General features: G+C 53.7%; 6 protein-coding genes across 6 annotated transcripts; 4 read left to right on the top strand and 2 right to left on the bottom strand.

The window, feature by feature from the left end:
* Positions 1 to 962: 962 nt before the first annotated feature.
* BDY24DRAFT_133023 (uncharacterized protein) lies at positions 963 to 4,683 on the top strand. The gene is made up of 9 exons (XM_076636019.1): positions 963 to 1,368; positions 1,841 to 2,086; positions 2,172 to 2,324; positions 2,394 to 2,576; positions 2,647 to 3,237; positions 3,312 to 3,413; positions 3,485 to 3,655; positions 3,732 to 4,079; positions 4,173 to 4,683. Exons 1-9 carry the CDS (start codon positions 1,086 to 1,088, stop codon positions 4,517 to 4,519), a joined length of 2,424 nt encoding a protein of 807 aa, XP_076494682.1. The 5' UTR covers positions 963 to 1,085; the 3' UTR covers positions 4,520 to 4,683.
* BDY24DRAFT_133032 (CNF01220-like protein) lies at positions 4,472 to 8,123 on the top strand. Its single transcript, XM_076636020.1, has 18 exons — positions 4,472 to 5,063; positions 5,217 to 5,271; positions 5,364 to 5,392; positions 5,506 to 5,595; positions 5,668 to 5,741; positions 5,821 to 5,886; positions 5,967 to 6,110; positions 6,189 to 6,267; positions 6,344 to 6,545; positions 6,652 to 6,694; positions 6,795 to 6,878; positions 6,952 to 7,041; positions 7,134 to 7,169; positions 7,261 to 7,403; positions 7,477 to 7,531; positions 7,604 to 7,705; positions 7,815 to 7,845; positions 7,921 to 8,123. The coding sequence occupies exons 1-18, from the start codon at positions 4,847 to 4,849 to the stop codon at positions 7,947 to 7,949; spliced, it is 1,569 nt and encodes a 522-aa protein (XP_076494681.1). The 5' UTR covers positions 4,472 to 4,846; the 3' UTR covers positions 7,950 to 8,123.
* Positions 8,124 to 8,418: 295 nt separating this feature from the next.
* BDY24DRAFT_371375 (phosphatase PAP2 family protein) lies at positions 8,419 to 10,388 on the top strand (the record flags this gene model as incomplete). Its single annotated transcript, XM_076638155.1, has 10 exons — positions 8,419 to 8,500; positions 8,636 to 8,658; positions 8,799 to 8,834; positions 8,953 to 9,012; positions 9,080 to 9,207; positions 9,293 to 9,371; positions 9,440 to 9,529; positions 9,622 to 9,809; positions 9,936 to 10,006; positions 10,108 to 10,388. 10 exons carry the CDS (start codon positions 8,419 to 8,421, stop codon positions 10,386 to 10,388), a joined length of 1,038 nt encoding a protein of 345 aa, XP_076494680.1.
* A 104-nt stretch (positions 10,389 to 10,492) lies between these two features.
* Positions 10,493 to 10,960, bottom strand: BDY24DRAFT_417041 (uncharacterized protein; the record flags this gene model as incomplete). The annotated part of the gene is made up of 1 exon (XM_076643663.1): positions 10,493 to 10,960. One exon carries the CDS (start codon positions 10,958 to 10,960, stop codon positions 10,493 to 10,495), a length of 468 nt encoding a protein of 155 aa, XP_076494679.1.
* Positions 10,961 to 12,430: 1,470 nt separating this feature from the next.
* Positions 12,431 to 13,389, top strand: BDY24DRAFT_443145 (uncharacterized protein). Its single transcript, XM_076644741.1, has 4 exons — positions 12,431 to 12,791; positions 12,909 to 13,010; positions 13,085 to 13,179; positions 13,270 to 13,389. Exons 1-4 carry the CDS (start codon positions 12,510 to 12,512, stop codon positions 13,373 to 13,375), a joined length of 585 nt encoding a protein of 194 aa, XP_076494678.1. The 5' UTR covers positions 12,431 to 12,509; the 3' UTR covers positions 13,376 to 13,389.
* Positions 13,390 to 13,565: 176 nt separating this feature from the next.
* Positions 13,566 to 15,203, bottom strand: BDY24DRAFT_417039 (SDR family NAD(P)-dependent oxidoreductase; the record flags this gene model as incomplete). Its single annotated transcript, XM_076643662.1, has 10 exons — positions 13,566 to 13,632; positions 13,787 to 13,931; positions 14,008 to 14,139; positions 14,216 to 14,242; positions 14,319 to 14,356; positions 14,424 to 14,562; positions 14,622 to 14,703; positions 14,770 to 14,860; positions 14,927 to 14,998; positions 15,064 to 15,203. The coding sequence occupies 10 exons, from the start codon at positions 15,201 to 15,203 to the stop codon at positions 13,566 to 13,568; spliced, it is 933 nt and encodes a 310-aa protein (XP_076494677.1).
* Between the last annotated feature and the right edge of the window lie 513 nt (positions 15,204 to 15,716).

The following is a 15,716-nucleotide window of genomic DNA, read 5'->3' as shown; positions in this document are numbered from 1 at the left end:
CCCCGTCTTCACTTCGCTCTCTCTTCCGCTCGATGGGTCCATTTCCGTCTTATATATGTTCACGAACAACCAAAACTCTCTCTACAGCACGTTTCGCGAAAAGGTCGATTCTAACGAGAACCCTGAACGCGACAACGCGACGAAGCAAAGAACGAAACTGGTCGGGAAGACTTCCCAGAGGAGTAAAAATCGATCCTGAAAGGACTCAAACTCCTTTGTATTTACAAGCTCTCATCTCCTCTCGGTTTGAGATGGACGAGGCGAGGACTCGAAAGGAGCCTTGGTTCGAAAGGACGCGTCGTGAGCTATCGGGCTATAATAGATCCGCTTGAGCTCACAATCCTTTACATGCTAGTAGAACAAAAAGTCTACAAGGATGCGGATATCAGGTATGCCCAGGGAGGTCAGTTCGACGATCAGAAAAGGTCGTCATGCGAGACGCGTTGACCGTTCAAAATCCACCCTCCTCCTCTCGTTTTCCCCCTATTTCACTACCTCCCATCGATCTTCGTAACCCGTCTCACCATCAGCACAGCTCCACACGGCCTCTCCATCCCCTCAACGTCACAAATGTCCTTCGTCCATCCCTGCTCCCCTCGCTTCGAGCCGGGTCGGTCGCGTCTCGTTCGTGCTTTCGCTTGTCCCTACCGCTCAGTATCTTGATGACCGTTACTCGTCGGCATCTCTTCTCTCTTGAAAGGCCGAAAGAATGGTCGCGATCTGCTTCTCGCGAGTCGCTCGACGGAAAAGCGAGAAAGCTCGACGCGTCGTGACCGGAAACGGTCAAGCTCACCTTCGCCTTCCGCTTTTCCCTTGCAAGTTTTTGTTCGCACCTCTTCAACCTCTGGTCCCTCTCCGACTTGACTGAAGTCGAGACAATTTCCTGAGCAAAACCAGACGCTTGAAGCCCCCGAATCGATTCCCATCTTTCGAAGAAGCTCGTCGAACCTCCTCCCTCGCTTCCCTCCCGTCTCTCACCATCTCTCACGGCTCTTGCCTCCTCCCCATCAGCTCTACTCCACCACTCATCTATATCAGCGTCTGTAGCCCCTCCAGGGAAACCCCAAGCCTCCTCCTCTCCCTCGATGAACACTCCTCCTCAACCTCTCGCCTCGCACCTCGCCATCCTCGCTCGGTTGGAACTCCTCCATCAATCAGGGATCCTCTCTTCTTCGTTCGAACCAGGAGGAGAACCTCCCGCGCTACTCATCGAGCACGACGCTGTTCCGTTGGAGTTTGATGAGCGAGTCAGCTTGGACGAGAAGGCAGAGGTACAGAGGGAGAAGAAGGAAGGAGGAGGAGGAGGGAACGAAGCTTGGAGGGAGGTCGGAGAGTTGTTGAGATTGTTGGGGGATGGATTGAGAGATGGTGAGTCACAGAGGTATTGCTCTCATTGCTGTGGTCTAGCTGGAGAGATGAGTGGAAGCAGAGGAGAGGGAACGGCGATGGAGGGAGGGAGGGAACTTGGAAGGAAGGAGAGGAGGAGCTCGTGATTTGGGAGAAGAGGTCGTTCGACCACAGAGATCTCTATGGCGAACCTCGCTCGAGTCTTCTGGACACATTGGGAGGCTCTAGCTGCGTCAACAGCTCAGTAATCTTGGAAACAGCGAGCGAGATACCGAAGGAGGGAGACGAGATGGTCGACGACCTTCGGGTGCGAGCTCCTCTTCCTCCTTCCCTCTCCCATCTCTTCCTCCGTCTCGCTCCCTCAGTTGCTCCTAGCACCTTTTTTCCCTCCTCTACACCCTCCCACTTCTCACCTACCCATAGTCCTCATCCATGCTTCAATCAAGCTCAGGAAACTGACCTTTCGCCCTCTTCCTCCTCCTCGCCTTCACAGAGTCACTCCGTCTTCCCCTAGGTCGAACCTCCCTCCCTCTTGCCCTCTCCGACATCCTTCGTCTCGCTCTCGAGAAACCTCCCTTCACCTCTTCCCTCTCTCCTTCATCGTCCATTTCGACTCCTACTCCAACCACCGAATCGCCTGGACTTCCCTCGAGATCCTCGACGCCTTGCCCTGAGGGAGATCAAGCCGACGCGATCGTCGAGATCTATCGGGTCGCTGGGAACATGTGCTTCGACTGTGGTAAGTCTACTAGATATCTGTCCTGCTGATATCTTCAATGAGGAGACGACGAGCTTATTCCCTCGTTCGGTTTTGACCCTTGCAGACGAGAACAGGACGTTGCTCCTCTCCCATCAACTCCCTCAATCGCTCCTCGGCCTCCTCTCGATGCTTGACTCGTCTCCCACACCGGTCAAGGATCACTACCCGCTCGTCAAGTCTTCTCTCGGAGCTCTCCTCAACATCTCACTCGAACATGGTTGGTCCTTCTTCTTCGACTCTCGAGATCTCGTCTCGAACTGACCTCTCTTTTGTTCAATTCGATTAGAGGGAGTTCAAACGCTCATCGCCGCGAGCGAGCACTCCATCGAGGCCATCCTCTCCCTTGCGAACCAGCTCTACCTCCCTCTCGAGTCGGCAGGAGGGGAATCATCGACGGGTCCGAGTCCCGAGGAGCGAGCGACGATTTGTCTGTGGGCTTGGAAGACGATTCACGAAGTGTCGTTGCTCGGTCAGTCTTGCTTCCTCTCCTTCTCTCCTTCGCTCTCTGCGTACTCACTACGTTTCTTTCAACACTTCAGACCCTCCACCAACCTTCGACCCAGCTTCCTTCCTTCCTCTCCTCCTCCCACCCATCAAAGCCTTCCTCCCCTCGACTTCGACTCCCTCCCAACAACCTCCCACCTCCTCCCTCCTCTCCCTTGACCTCCAGATCCTCTCCCTCTCCACCCAGATCCTCGGATCTCAAACCATCGCCTCAGAAACCTTCCAACTCGCTCTCTTCAACCACCCGTTCTTCCTCTCGTCCATCTTGCAATTCATCGAACGCGTCGACCTCCCTCCGACAGCTCCTGCTCCTTCGCCAGCAGCCGACGACGAGGACGAAGATGATGACGAGTCGGATGAGGAAGAGGAGGATGGTGGAAAGGCACTCAGCTTGGTCAAGGGAACACTGGTTTCGGTTGTGGTCGCTGTGATGGGAGAGGACGAGGTTGGGGAGTTGGTGCTCGGAGGTGAGAGCGAGGAAGAAGGGAAAGCATCGGAAGGGAAGGAGCTGAGGGAGGTCCTGGAACGTTGGGTTGGGTTAGCTCTTCCGAAAGAGGATGGAGGGGAGGAGAGGGAAGATCTGGGAATTTGTGCGGTGCTGAGTTTGGGGAATCTGGCGAGGAACGGTGAGTCGAGAAGCGTCTTCGAAGCTTCGGTTTCGCTCCTGAGCTGAACATTTGATGCCTCTCCTTTTTCTCAGAATCGAACTGCATCGCTCTCCTCGCTCCTCCATCCCCTCTTCTTTCTCGGATACTGCCACTCCTCTCTCCGAAGACGGATCTGAAACTTCAGCACGGTCTCGGTGAGTCGTCTCCCATTTCTTCTTTGCCCTTTATTTAGACTGACCGGATCCATCTCTCTCTCTCTCCACAGTTGGTCTACTCAAGAACCTTGCGATTCCAGACGCCAACAAGTCTATCCTCGGATCTGCTCGCGTCTCGGAACTCGTCGTCGAAATGGGTTGCCTCGACAAGGAGAGAGACAACGTCGGAAGCGTTCAAGGTGGCGCTGTTGGGATCCTCAAGTTCCTCGCTAAAGGATCAGGTACGCATCTCATCACCTCGTCCAGTACCGATTGTACCGAAGAGCTAACGAACCTTCCTTCTTTCCCTTTCGACAGTCGAAAACGCCCTTCGAATCGTCCTCCCTTCGTCTTCCTCCTCTTCGACCCCGGCCCTCCTCCACACCATCATCGCCTTCCAGATCCGTACAGCAGACCCAGCACTCAAGATGGAAGCAGCTCGAACGCTCGTCAACCTCGTTCGAACCCTCTTCTCGACTTCAGCAGCAGCCCACGTCGGATCAGGCTCGAGGTTGGAGGAAGCTCGAGCCGCTTTGAACTCGAGTCGACCCGTCGTCGATGGACTGGTTGCTCTCATTCGATCGGGAGCCGAAGGAGGATATCTTGGACTGGTGGGAGAAGGAGTGATGGGACTGGCGGTGCTTGCGAGCTCAGGAAAGGAAGCGGGTGAGTTTCGTTCCTGAATCGATGCGTTCGACCGCTCCTATCTCGACGCCCGCTGATCGATGTCGTCGGCGTTTTCTCCGGCCTCTTCCACAGCTTCGCTCGTCTCCGCGTCCCTCCTCCACCTCCTCCCAATTCAGCAACCTCAACCGGACTCCTCCGTCGTCGTCGATCCCTCCGCGTCTTCCTCGACTCCTCCTCCTCCACCTTCCCTTGCTACTCTCGCCACTCTCACCGCCCTCCTCAGCCTACCCACCACCCCTACAGCTCTGAAGGGAAACATCCTCTCCCTGCTAGGCGCCGCCGGTCGAGGTGGCGGGAAGGAAGCGTTCTCGAGAGCGTTGGACACCTCTGAGGCGGAGGACGATGGGAATCTGCGTGACGCCAGAGAGAAGGCCAGGAAGATCCTGTACGCGCCTGGAGGAGTCGAAGATCTAGTGTAGGAAGTTCTGCAGGTTTCCTCTACTAGCGACCGATAAGATCCTTCTCTCGCAGTCTCGAGAGCTGCAAATAGACGGGCCAACTTGGCGAGGCGAGAGCTCCTTCGAACAACCACGGCGACTCAGGAAGACCTGAACGACCCATGGGGGGTTTGTTCTTTTAAAGATACGACGGAGGAAGCCGTGTCTTTTCATTTGGATTTCCTGCTTCGGAACAAACCCTCCTTGCCTCCTTTTCGTTCTCGAGCTTCGACGAGTCTTCTCACGACCACCACCTCCGCTTTCTTTTTCCTCCCTCCCTTCTTTCCCCCTCCCCTCCCTCTTCCACTCATGTCGTCTCCCGTCGATCTAGAGAAGAAGAACCACAACGCGTCGGCATCGGACGAGGATCTCAAGGCGGATATTCTCGACCTCGCCCTCCCTGCTGAAAAGAGGGAGGGAGTCGAAGAGATCTTTCACGACGAGAAGGTCACTCCCGAGGAGGAGTTCACGAGGATCAGGAAGAAGGCGGATTGGATCTTGCTTCCTCTTCTCTGTTGCACTTACGGTGAGTTTTCCTACTTAGTTTTATCGAGACGGATGAGATAAGGAACGCGAGCGAAGGGACGAGAGGAAGGGATGAGCTCTAACCTTTTCTCCCTGCCCTTGGCCTTCGAATCTTCCTCGTGCTGACTTCTCCTTTTCGTTCTGTCTTCTGCAGGTCTTCAATTTGTCGACAAGAACGCTCTCTCCAGCGGTATCATCTTCGGGCTGAAGTAAGTGATCGTTTGACTCAACCCTCACCGTTGCGAGCGTTTCTGACCTTCGGCCTTTTCCCTCCTTTGTCTCTTTCGTCTCTCTTTTTCAGGACGGATACCCATTTGGTGGGACAGCAATGTGGGTGGATCATTCCGCCGAACAACGCGTTGTTTGTCTGTTGGACGCGTGCTGACCCTTGCCCCGGTGCTCTCTGATTCTTTTCTCAATCCTTCCTGCTTCTTCTACACTAGACGCTCTACTCACGACCATTTTTTACGTTTCTTACCTCGTTGCTGAGTTCCCCATGGCCTACATTATGCAGAGGATGCACTTGGGGAAGAGTGAGTTATGTGTTTCTTGCACTCTCGATCGTTTACTCACGCGCGTCTTTCGCCTACCTCCTCCCCCGACAGCTCTCTCGATCTGCGTCACTCTTTGGGGAATGATGGTGATGCTTCTCGCTGCCTGTAAAAACTGGGCTGGACTTGTGCGATTGATCTTTAAATGAAGGAAGGAGCGAGCTCGTTCCAAAACCGCTCGACTGATCCTCTTCCCTTGTTCACCAGATGGTTGTTCGAGCACTCCTCGGTGTTTTCGAGGCTACCGTGACTCCTGGATTCATCCTCATCGTCGTAAGTTCAAGTTTCTCACACTCCCGTCTTCGTCTCTTCCGTTCTGATTACAGTTCTGATCTTGTTTTTTCGTCGCCCAGGCCTCCTGGTACAAAACTGATGAGATGACCACTCGATCCCTCGGATACTATGCTATGAACACCACCTTTGCTGCTATCTTCGGACTCATCATCTACGGTCTAGCCGACTACACGCAAGATCACGGATCCATCGCGGGCTGGAAGGCGAGTTCGGCTCTTCCTCTCCTTACTTTCGCGAGATCCTCTATTTCGTGCTGATGATGGATCCCTGCTCATCAACAGGCTATCAACCTCTTCTTGGGAGCTTGCACTGTCACTCTCGGTATCGTCCTATGGTTTTTTCTAGGCACGCCGGAAGAGGGTACGTACGACGCGACTCGGACGCGTCGATTCTTTGCACAAGTAGCTGACTCGGTATCTACTCCCTGCCCTCAAAGTCACTTGGCTATCTCCCGAGGAGAAGAAGACCGCCAAGGCTCGAATCCTCTCCAACGCTTCTGGATCTGGAGACGGAGGAGGAGCGTCCGAATGGGACTGGCAGCAAGCTCGAGACACCTTCAAGGACCCTCAGCTCTACATCTTCATGCTCTTCAACATCGTCGCCACCATCCCTTCCGGAGCTCTCGGAACCTTTGGAACGTGAGTCATCGCGAAAACGACGTCCTCAGGAGTCAGAACGCGTCGAGTCAACGCGTCTTGAGTCAACTCTTCGATCTGACCTCTGTGAACACCTCTATACACCAAGGCTTGTATATTCTTCGTTTGGGTTCTCCAACCTCCAAAGCATCGTGAGTCTCAGCGGCTCTGGTAGCTTGCTGGCTCGAGATGGTCGAGCTCACGACAGGTCTCTCCGAACTGACGCTCGCTTCGTTTTTCCCGTCTCGCCAGCTTTACGGACTTCCCTCCTCCGCTCTTCAGCTCACCTGGATCATCATCTGCGCTGTTCTTATTCACTACTTCCCCAGGTTGAAGGTGAGCACCCTTCATCCTTTCCCTCTTTCTCGTCCCCGAGTCCTTTCTCACCCTTTCTCTTCTTCATCATCAGTTCCCGCTTTCGATGTTCTCTGTCTGCGTTCCTTTCTCTGGATTCCTCGCTATCGGACTGCTTCCCACTACTACTTGGAAGTGGACTTTGGTGAGCGATCGTTTCAGAGACCAAACGCGTCGGAGTTTTGACGGAGTCCCTGACCTCTCCTTCCCGCTCCTTCTACGATCATAATTTTCCAGTGGGCTCTCTACCAAATGCAGTTCACCTTCACCTTCGTTCGTTTTCTATTGCCTCGCCCTCCCGAACCGCAGCCAACACGAAACTGACCCGCGTCGTCCTCTTTGATCGCCTTTCCCCCTTCTTCAGCCTACGTTCCTCATGTGGATCATGATTCCCGCCAACGTTGCCGGAAGGACGAAGAAATCCGTGGTTTCTAGCTGTACTTTCGTCGCCTACTGCACCGGACAGATGATCGGATCGCAAACGTTCCGAGCAAGCGACGCGCCCAGGTGGGTTCAGTTCTGTACTACTCCCTCGGCCAAAAGCTGACTAGACTGCTGCCTCTCTCACTGCAACTTCCAGGTATCGGGTTGGATTGACGATCACCAGCGCCTTCTACGCAGTAGAATTCTTGGTCGTGAGTTCTTCTCCTTCGGATCTTTCTCTTTCTCGATGCGACGCTGACCGCTCTTCATCTACAACTCTTCAGCTCGGTGGTTGGTGGGCCTACTACGTCTACGAAAACAAGCGACGAGATCGAGCTGCTGCCGCCGCTGGAATCTCCGCAGAGGATCGACTCAGGCTGTCGAAGGTGAGTCTCCTCTTCTCCTCTCGTTCTCTTTCTTCCATACGTCGGAACTTGTCGATCCGGAGAACTGAGCTCTCCGTCTGCTTCGCTTCTTTTCTCTTTCTCTTCACAGATCGCTGGAGCTCTCGACCAGACCGACATCCGTGAGTTTCATGCCGTTTTCTCGACGCGTCGCCGTCTGATCCCCTGAACTCCTTCCCGTTTTTCGCTCATCTCAGAGAACCAACACTTCCGATACACTTGTTAGATGTGGTCGTGGGGTGGTCGCGAGTTGGAGACGGTCGAGAAAGGGGAGAGCAGCAGAGGAGGGCGGGGAGGTTCTGTTTTTATTTTTGGGTTCGAGCGTAACGGTTTCCTTTTTCGGTGGTGTGAAGTATAAATTCTGCAGACGCTTGATATCATTCTTATGGTCCGTTGGTCATCTCCGTACTAGATTCTACGAGCTCGCGGGGGAAGCAGTTTCGTCGAGTCGAAAAGACGGAGGGTTCGATCTCTCGTTTGAGGCTGAGCGTCGAGTTTCATTCTTTTCTGCTGGTTCTCGCCAAATAGTGTCGAGAAAGCTGCTGGGAATAAGGAGAAGGAAGTTTTTCTCAAAGGATGACGGCCCCAGCTTGAGGCGGGACCTCGACTCGACCCGACTCGATCAGTCTCCTCTCTCCCTCGCCCTCTTTCCCTTCTCGGGCGCACGACCTCTTTTTCTCCTTCCCACGTCCATCATGCGTCTCCCAAAGTTCTTCTCGGATCAAGGATCAGCCAAACCAATGACGAGGAAGAGGAAGTGGCTTCTCGTACGGACCTGTGAGTTCATAGTGGAGCTGTAGAAGGAAGAGAGGGAGGGAAAGAGGGAGCTCGCATCTCGGCGTGCTAGTGGGTCGAGGAGGGAAGGGGGAGGCTAGAGCTGACTTTTCGCCTCTTCTGCTTTGGATGTCACAGATTTGCCGGATTGGATCATCACTGTGAGCTTTCTCGAGTCTCTCGTTGAGTGGTGGAAGGCAGGGAGGGAGAGCCGAGGGAGGAGCTCAAGGGAAGGAGGAGGCGGGGCTGAAGCTGATCCTTTTTCCTTCCTTCCAACCCCTCGCTCTACCACCGATTCTAGATCGTCCTTTGGGGACTTTTCTATCTTCTAGATCGTGTGAGTGCACCGACTTCTATCCAAAGGCTGCAAAGGGGAGGAAGGGGGCGCGAGAGAAAGTTGGGCTCGAGCTCACTCCTCCTCCCTTCCCCCTCTCTCTCTCCTTCCCTTCTTTTAGATCAACGGCTTTCGACGAACCTTCGACATCAACGACACTTCGCTTCACCACACCTTCGCGGTTCGTATCCCGCTCTCTTCGACATGCCTCCTCATTCACTCACGCTAGCTCGGTTCTCCCCTCGCAGGTTCATGAGCGGGTTCCTCCCTACGCTCTCTTCCTCATCTGCCTCCTCTTCCCGGTGGTCGTGATTCTCATCGTCTCCCTTGGCGTGCTGAGAAGCGCCTGGGATCTTCATTCTGGGCTGCTCGGTCTGTGAGTTAGCTCTGTCTCCATCAGCAAAACAACGAGGAGGCTACTGCTCACGCGTCTCGCTCCGTTTCCTTTTCCCCTCCTCCAGCATTCTAAGCTTAGCCGTCACCTCGACAGCTACCAACATCATCAAGATCTGCGTAGGACGACCTCGGCCTGATCTGCTTGTACGTAGGGAGCTCTTGTCTTCCGCTCGTGTCGTCCTGACGCTCTCTCGTTCCCTCTTTCTCCCCAGGATCGATGCCAGCCTGCTGCTGGACTCAGCAACCCAACTCCGTACACACTCTCTTCTTCAAGCATCTGTACACGAACGGATCTTCTCAATGTTCGTCTCAGCCTTCGTTCTTTTTCGACGCGTCTCAAACCTCTCAACTCTTCGTCGTTCCTCGAGCTGACTTTGCTGTCTTCACCTTGCAGGACGGGTTCCGGTCTTTCCCCTCCGGTCACGCTTCCCTCTCCTTCTGCGGTCTCATCTACCTCACCTTCTACCTCGCAGCCAAGATGAAAATATCCAACAAGCGCGGGCTCTCCATCAAGACTTGGATCCTGCTCGCGCCCATTTCTGGAGCCGTTCTGGTTGCTGTCAGTCGGAGCATGGATTATAGGTCAGTTCTCTTCCCTTTGCCTCTTCCTTTTCATTACCTTGCGGAGCAACCTCGACGTTGTCGAGTCGAGACTGACGTTCGTTCTGTCTTGTTTTCGTCCTTTCCCTTTCCCTTTCCCTTTCTCAGACATCACGCCACCGATATCATCGCTGGATCTATTCTAGGTTTTTTTATCGGGTGGTATTGCTACAGGCAATGTTCGTGCTCATCATTTTCCTTCTTCCTTCTGCTCTTCGCCAAAAATCGAAACTAACAAATCGATCGACTCGTCTCCCTTTCCCTCGCCCTCCCTCCACAGACTACCCTCCCCTCTCCCACCCTCTCTGCCACCGCCCCTACTCCCCTCGAGTTCCCCGGGAGGACGAAGACGCCGACGCCGAAGGAGGGCGGGAGCTTGCTGGATTGGCGGCGAATGGGCAAAGGAACGGGAACGGAAATGGCATGTCGAAGGTCGTGACGGACGAGGAGAACGGAGTTGATGGAGGAGGGTTTGGAAGGTCGACAATAGCAGAGGATGGAAGGGGGGCAGATGGTGGGGTTGGGTTGGTAGATGGGGTGCCGGTTGCGGAGGGGAGGTGAGAGAGGGGGAGGGAGAGGAGCGTCGCGTGGAAGGAAGGAAGGTTTGCCGTTTATCGATTTGTGATGAGTAATTTGAATGTATGTCCGATGGTTTACGAGCTCGTTCAGAAGCTGGGGAGGAAAAAAAGGGAGAAAACGTCAGCCTTCGAGGTTGTTGACGGTTCCGTCGCGTCGAGAGGGAAGACGTACCTCGAGATCCATTCGTCGTACATCTCCTTCGCTACCTGGACCTCCTCGTCGGAGAGGGGTGGCGAGCTCTCCCTTCTAGCTGCAGCTCTCTTCCTTCCCTTGACCGACGACTTCCTGATGAAGAGATCCTTGGCGACGTTGAGGATGGATTTGGGAGGAGCAAAGAGGAGAGGCTCGAGTTTGGATCGGATTTCGTTTCGCTGAGCTGAGCTGAGGTCTTGGGACGGTCTTGGGGAGGAAGAGGGGGAAGATAGGAGGGGTCGTCGAATGGAGGAGTACGAGGGGGCGAAGAAGGAGGTCGAGGAGGAGGTCGAGCGCCGGTGTCGAAAGGAGGGAGATGGAGCCTCGAAAGAGTAGTAGGAAGGAGATGGCGAGGAAGACATGATGATGATTGACGGAGAAGTGTGTAGAAAGGATAGGATAGGAAACGAGTGTGGGAAGAGAAGGAAGAAAGGGGAGGAAGGAAGGGGAGGGGAGGGAAGTGACTGTTGATGGTTGAAAAGCATCCGTCGGAGCAAAAAAAACTTTTTTTGAACTCGCGTCAGAGTCAAAACAAATCGAAGACCGAGCCCCATAAACGCGTGAAAGGTCGACATCCAAAAAGCAACTGCGTCGGGCGACTGATGAGGGGAAGGAGGGGAGGAATGAAAGGGAACAGGGGACGACGTGACGTGCGTTTCAGATCCCTCGCCGCCTCCCCTTCATGAAGTCGGAACGCGTCGGAGTGGTTCGTCACAGAGTGCGATCATCGATGGGGAAGTGTCGGGTGTGAAGTTGAATCGAGGGTCAGTTACGTCGAGGGAAGAGATCGGGTCGGAAGCAGTTGCAAGCCAGACGCTCCTGCGCTCGCGAAACCTCTCTCACTCACTTTGATGGTCCCTTTCTCGTGCGAAGCGACAAAAGGGCCAACTATACATCCATCTGACTGCTAGAGAGCTTCCTCCTCATCCATACTCGTTCCACGTCTTTCACAGTCGTCGCGTCGCCGCGACGCGATCAGCCGACTCTGTCTATGACGAGAGAAACCAGACTGACCTCCCTGCTCTTTTAGGCAGGGGTCATGGGAAAACCACTCCTACTTTTCATCATCTCCATCTCCTATCACTAGCAAAAGTCGAGATCTGGACGGGGACGGACGAGTTGGACGCGTCGAGAGTCGAGCTGACTTCTCCGTTCTCTCTTTCCAGCCTAATTGGATCAGCGATTGCCTTCTGGTGAGCGGCTTGCATCTATTAAGAAGCTTGATCCCTGATCGCAAGCTAAGTCTGCTTGCTGAGCCCGAAGAAGAGAAAGAGGGACTCGAGGACGGCGGGTCGAGAAAGTCAGACCGTCGGCGCACTTTCGTTGCTCTTCCCGGCTCACGCCCACCTCGTCGCTTGCGGTCTTAGGCCCTGAGTGAAAAAAAAAAGACCTCAAGTCACCTGCTATGCTTCAAAGAAGATTTATGAAGCTCTATCAAAGGGCTAGAGAGCGTTTCGGGCACTCATGATGAAGCGTCGCGTCACTCACCTCTTCCATCTTTCGGTGGCCGACACAGTTTGGCTGAAAGATCTTGGACCTTCTCAAAGCTTTATCCAGATGATTTTCCTCCGAGGACTCCTCGATGCCGCTCTAAGTTCCTGCGATCAAATCGCCAAACAACAAAGGGAACAGAGACGAAACACGCGACCCCTGCTCGACTTTCCCCTTCATCGTTTCTGGAGCCTTCGACTTCCCCTCTGCCACTGTCTCATGGCCTAGACGGGGTAAATGGATCTAAACAGGTCAGGGCCAAGAGGGGTGAATCATAATCCTGGTTCTGAAGGTCTTTCGATTTAAAGGAGGTCGAGCCTCTTCTTTCAACCAACCACCATCAATCCAGCAACGGCTTTGCTACCCCTCCTCTTTGTTCACTCCTCTCACTCCACCTAATACCCCTACATCTTTCTCGCCATGTCGTACTACGAGTTCGATACTCCGTCCACTTCCACCTCCTCTAAACCAAGACCCAAACCTCAACCTCTCGATCTTTCGCCCCCATCCATCACCATCCTCTCGACCTCTCCTTCCTCATCTCTCATATCCACCGAGTCAGGTCGAGAAGAGGTGCGGAAGAAGATGGAACAGCGAGTGTTCGCCTCTACGAAGCCGTTCTGGGACGTTGCGAAGGAGATGTTTAAGAAGGAGAAGGTTCAAAAGCAAAAGTCTCCGAGTTTGACGAAGGAGGAGGTTGTGGTAGCAAGGCAGCTCTACGAAGAGTGGAATGCAAGGTGCGCCGATAGAAATCTTTGCCTTCGTCCAGAAGGAGAGAAAAGGAGAGCTCTAGCTGATCAACTTCCCCTTGTTCTGCAGGTTCTGAACAAGAGGTCGTCCGCTTTGGGGGGGAGGAGGCTGGAAGGTTTCGGTTCAAGGGGCGAGGCTTTGACGAGATGTACTTCTATAACGATGTTCTACGTGCTTGTTGATTTTAATGTAGCAAAAGGAAAGATTCCTTGACTGACAGCGAGTCGAGCTAAACGAGAAGACAGGGAAACAGGTTCTGGCATCCCGACGTGGCCATGGTTGATCAAGGAAGGATGAGCTACAACAGGGATGTCGATTTGAGAAGAGCCGTCGATTACGTGTGAGTGTTCTAGGTCTCTTTCTTCTTTCCTCGTTTCTCTCGCGTCGAGAACTCACGTCTCTCTTTTTTGGGGGGGTCTGGCTTCTTCAGCAAGAAGGGAGGCATGAGCAAGGGAGCTGGAGCGTACAACTGGCTGTTCTGGGCGAGAAGATATAGGAGGTGGAACGCAGTCAGCAGGCAGTTGGACTGGTGCTGAGCAGGAGGAGGAGGAGGAGGCGACGCGACGGGCGACGGGGTGGGTTGCTTTTTTTCTCGTTTTTTTTTTTCACGAGTTACGAACGATGAGGAATTCTCGCTTCTCCTCCTTTTCCCACGGTTTTGAGGCGAGACGGGTTTCAAACCTGGGCCGTTCTCGAGAAAGCGGATCTGTAGAGACGTATCATGACTCAGTGACTATAGGAGGACGAGAGAGACCAGCCGAAGGGAGTGTTCACTCGATCGATGTTGATGATGCTTGGGAAAAGAAGTTTCAGAAAGACGCGTTCAGGCTCTGTTTCGCGTTTGAAGACCTCTCCTTCTCGTTCGTTGAACCCTCCTGTTATCCGGTACGTTCTATAGATAAAGAACACACCCTCATGTGATCGCACAAGCTTCATTTCTAGCTTACTCCAACTTGGGCAAAGCTTTCTCAGCCGACTCAGTCAACAACCATCCCCCGTCCAACGTCATGTTGAGTCCGTTCGAGTACTCGCTAGCCTTTGATGCGAGAAAGAGGATAATCCCTCCCAAGTTCTCAGGAAAACTAGGTCGATCTGAGAGGAAGACAAAGAAGGGAGACGTCGTCGAGTCAGCTCGAGACGAGAGAGAGAGACGAGATCAAGCACTCACGAGCAGGGATATCTCGCAAGATTGCCTTGGAGGCGGGGTTGGCGGCGATGGCTTCGGGAGACCCAGTGATCTCGGAAGGGTGGAGGAAGGTAGAGATGGCGTTCACACGGATGTTGAGAGGGATCAATCGACCTAGGGAGGAGAGTGAGGGAGGAGAGACAGTCAGCTTTGGGACTCAAGAGGGCGAACGAGCGCGATAGAAGCTTACCTGCGAGAGTCTTAGTAAGGCTGAGTACTGAAAATGGGCGAAGGGAGGGGAAGAAAGGAGGTCAGTCGTGTGGGAAACGGAAGAGAAGGTCGACCCGACTCACCCGCCGCCTTCGAACTGTTGTAGCTGGGAGAAGTCGTACTAAGCATAGAAAAAAAGAGAGGTACTGTCAGTGAAGAACAGCTGACGAGAATGAGGATGAACGCACACTCCAGAACAAAGAGCAAGAGCAGACGCATTGTTGATGATCGCCGCCGACCTCGATTGTTGGAGGAGGGGAATGAACGTCGCACTCAGGAAGTAAGTAGGAGCGACGTTGATCTCGGTCTGAGCGGTAAAGTCCTCCCCTATAAGCAAAAAACTTCAGCTTCGGTTCTGACGAAAGAAAGGCGCGGGAAGGGCTCACACTTCGCAGAGAGAAGGGATTCGGCGACCTTTGTTGCGTCGGTCGGGTCGACGTTGGCGACGGGACGGTAGGTTCCAACGTTCTGAGGAGGGAGGTAGTGCAGAGTCAGTCGATGAGCGGGAGAACGTAGATGATAGAAGAGACGCACGTTGACCAGAACATCCAAAACAGTCTCGTGCTTCTTAAACTCCTCGAAAACCTTGTTGATTCCTTCGAGCGACGCGACGTCTCCTTGGATACTGCGAAACCCGAACAGCGATCAGCTTCTCCCTCCGATTACCTACCAGTAGAATAACTATACTCACGGAATGACAGACCCAGTTTGATCCTTGACAAGAGCAGCAACCTCCTCGAGCATCTCCTTCCTCCTCCCGACGCTTAAAAGGCAAAAGGAAAATGTCAGTTCGGTTCTCCCCTCCTTCGTTTCCACAGTGGAACTCACACGTAAACCTTCGCTCCATTGACAGCTAGAGCTAAAGCCATATCTTTGCCCATTCCAGAACCTCCGCCCGTGATCAAGACGATCCGTCCTTGAACCGAGAAGATGTTTGAGGAGAGGAGGGAGGGGAGGTTTCGAGGCATGATTGAGGTCGTTGTAGGAAAACTTGGGCGATTGTTGAAGAGATAGGGTAGGGGAGAGGATGATGGTGGTTCGGAGGGAAGAGAGATGGGATGTCTTTTGAACCCAAACGGGGAGAGAGATCGATTGTCAGCAAAGAAGCTCTGGATCGGGAGTTGAATCAGCAGGTGAGTCCCTCCGATTTCGGTGATTCACCTTCAGAGAGGGTGACTTCCCGTGCTAAGTAAGAGGGAGGAGGAGGCAAGGGAGTCAGCGGAAGGATTCCTTGTACTTCTCCAAGGGCCAAGATCCAGAACTCCAGTCGGCGACGAACTCACAAATCGATCCGAGTCCTCCTCCCTCCTTCCTCACGCCTCGACTGACTCCTTTTGGAGAGAGAACGAGACGCCAATCGTCTGCTGAATCGTACCTCAAGAGAGCTAAAAAGGGGTTGCATGAAAGAGGGAGAGAAAGCGAAACGAAGAAAGGGTAAGAGTTGCGAGCGATGACAGAGGATGCGAAAAGACGACGAGAGA

The sequence above is a fragment of the Mrakia frigida genome, assembly GCF_051309035.1.
Source record: "Mrakia frigida strain ATCC 22029 unplaced genomic scaffold BDY24scaffold_25, whole genome shotgun sequence".
NCBI classification, from domain to species: Eukaryota; Fungi; Basidiomycota; class Tremellomycetes; order Cystofilobasidiales; family Mrakiaceae; genus Mrakia; species Mrakia frigida.
Note: the sequence above shows the minus strand (reverse complement) of the source record. Positions and strands in the feature narration are given on the sequence as shown.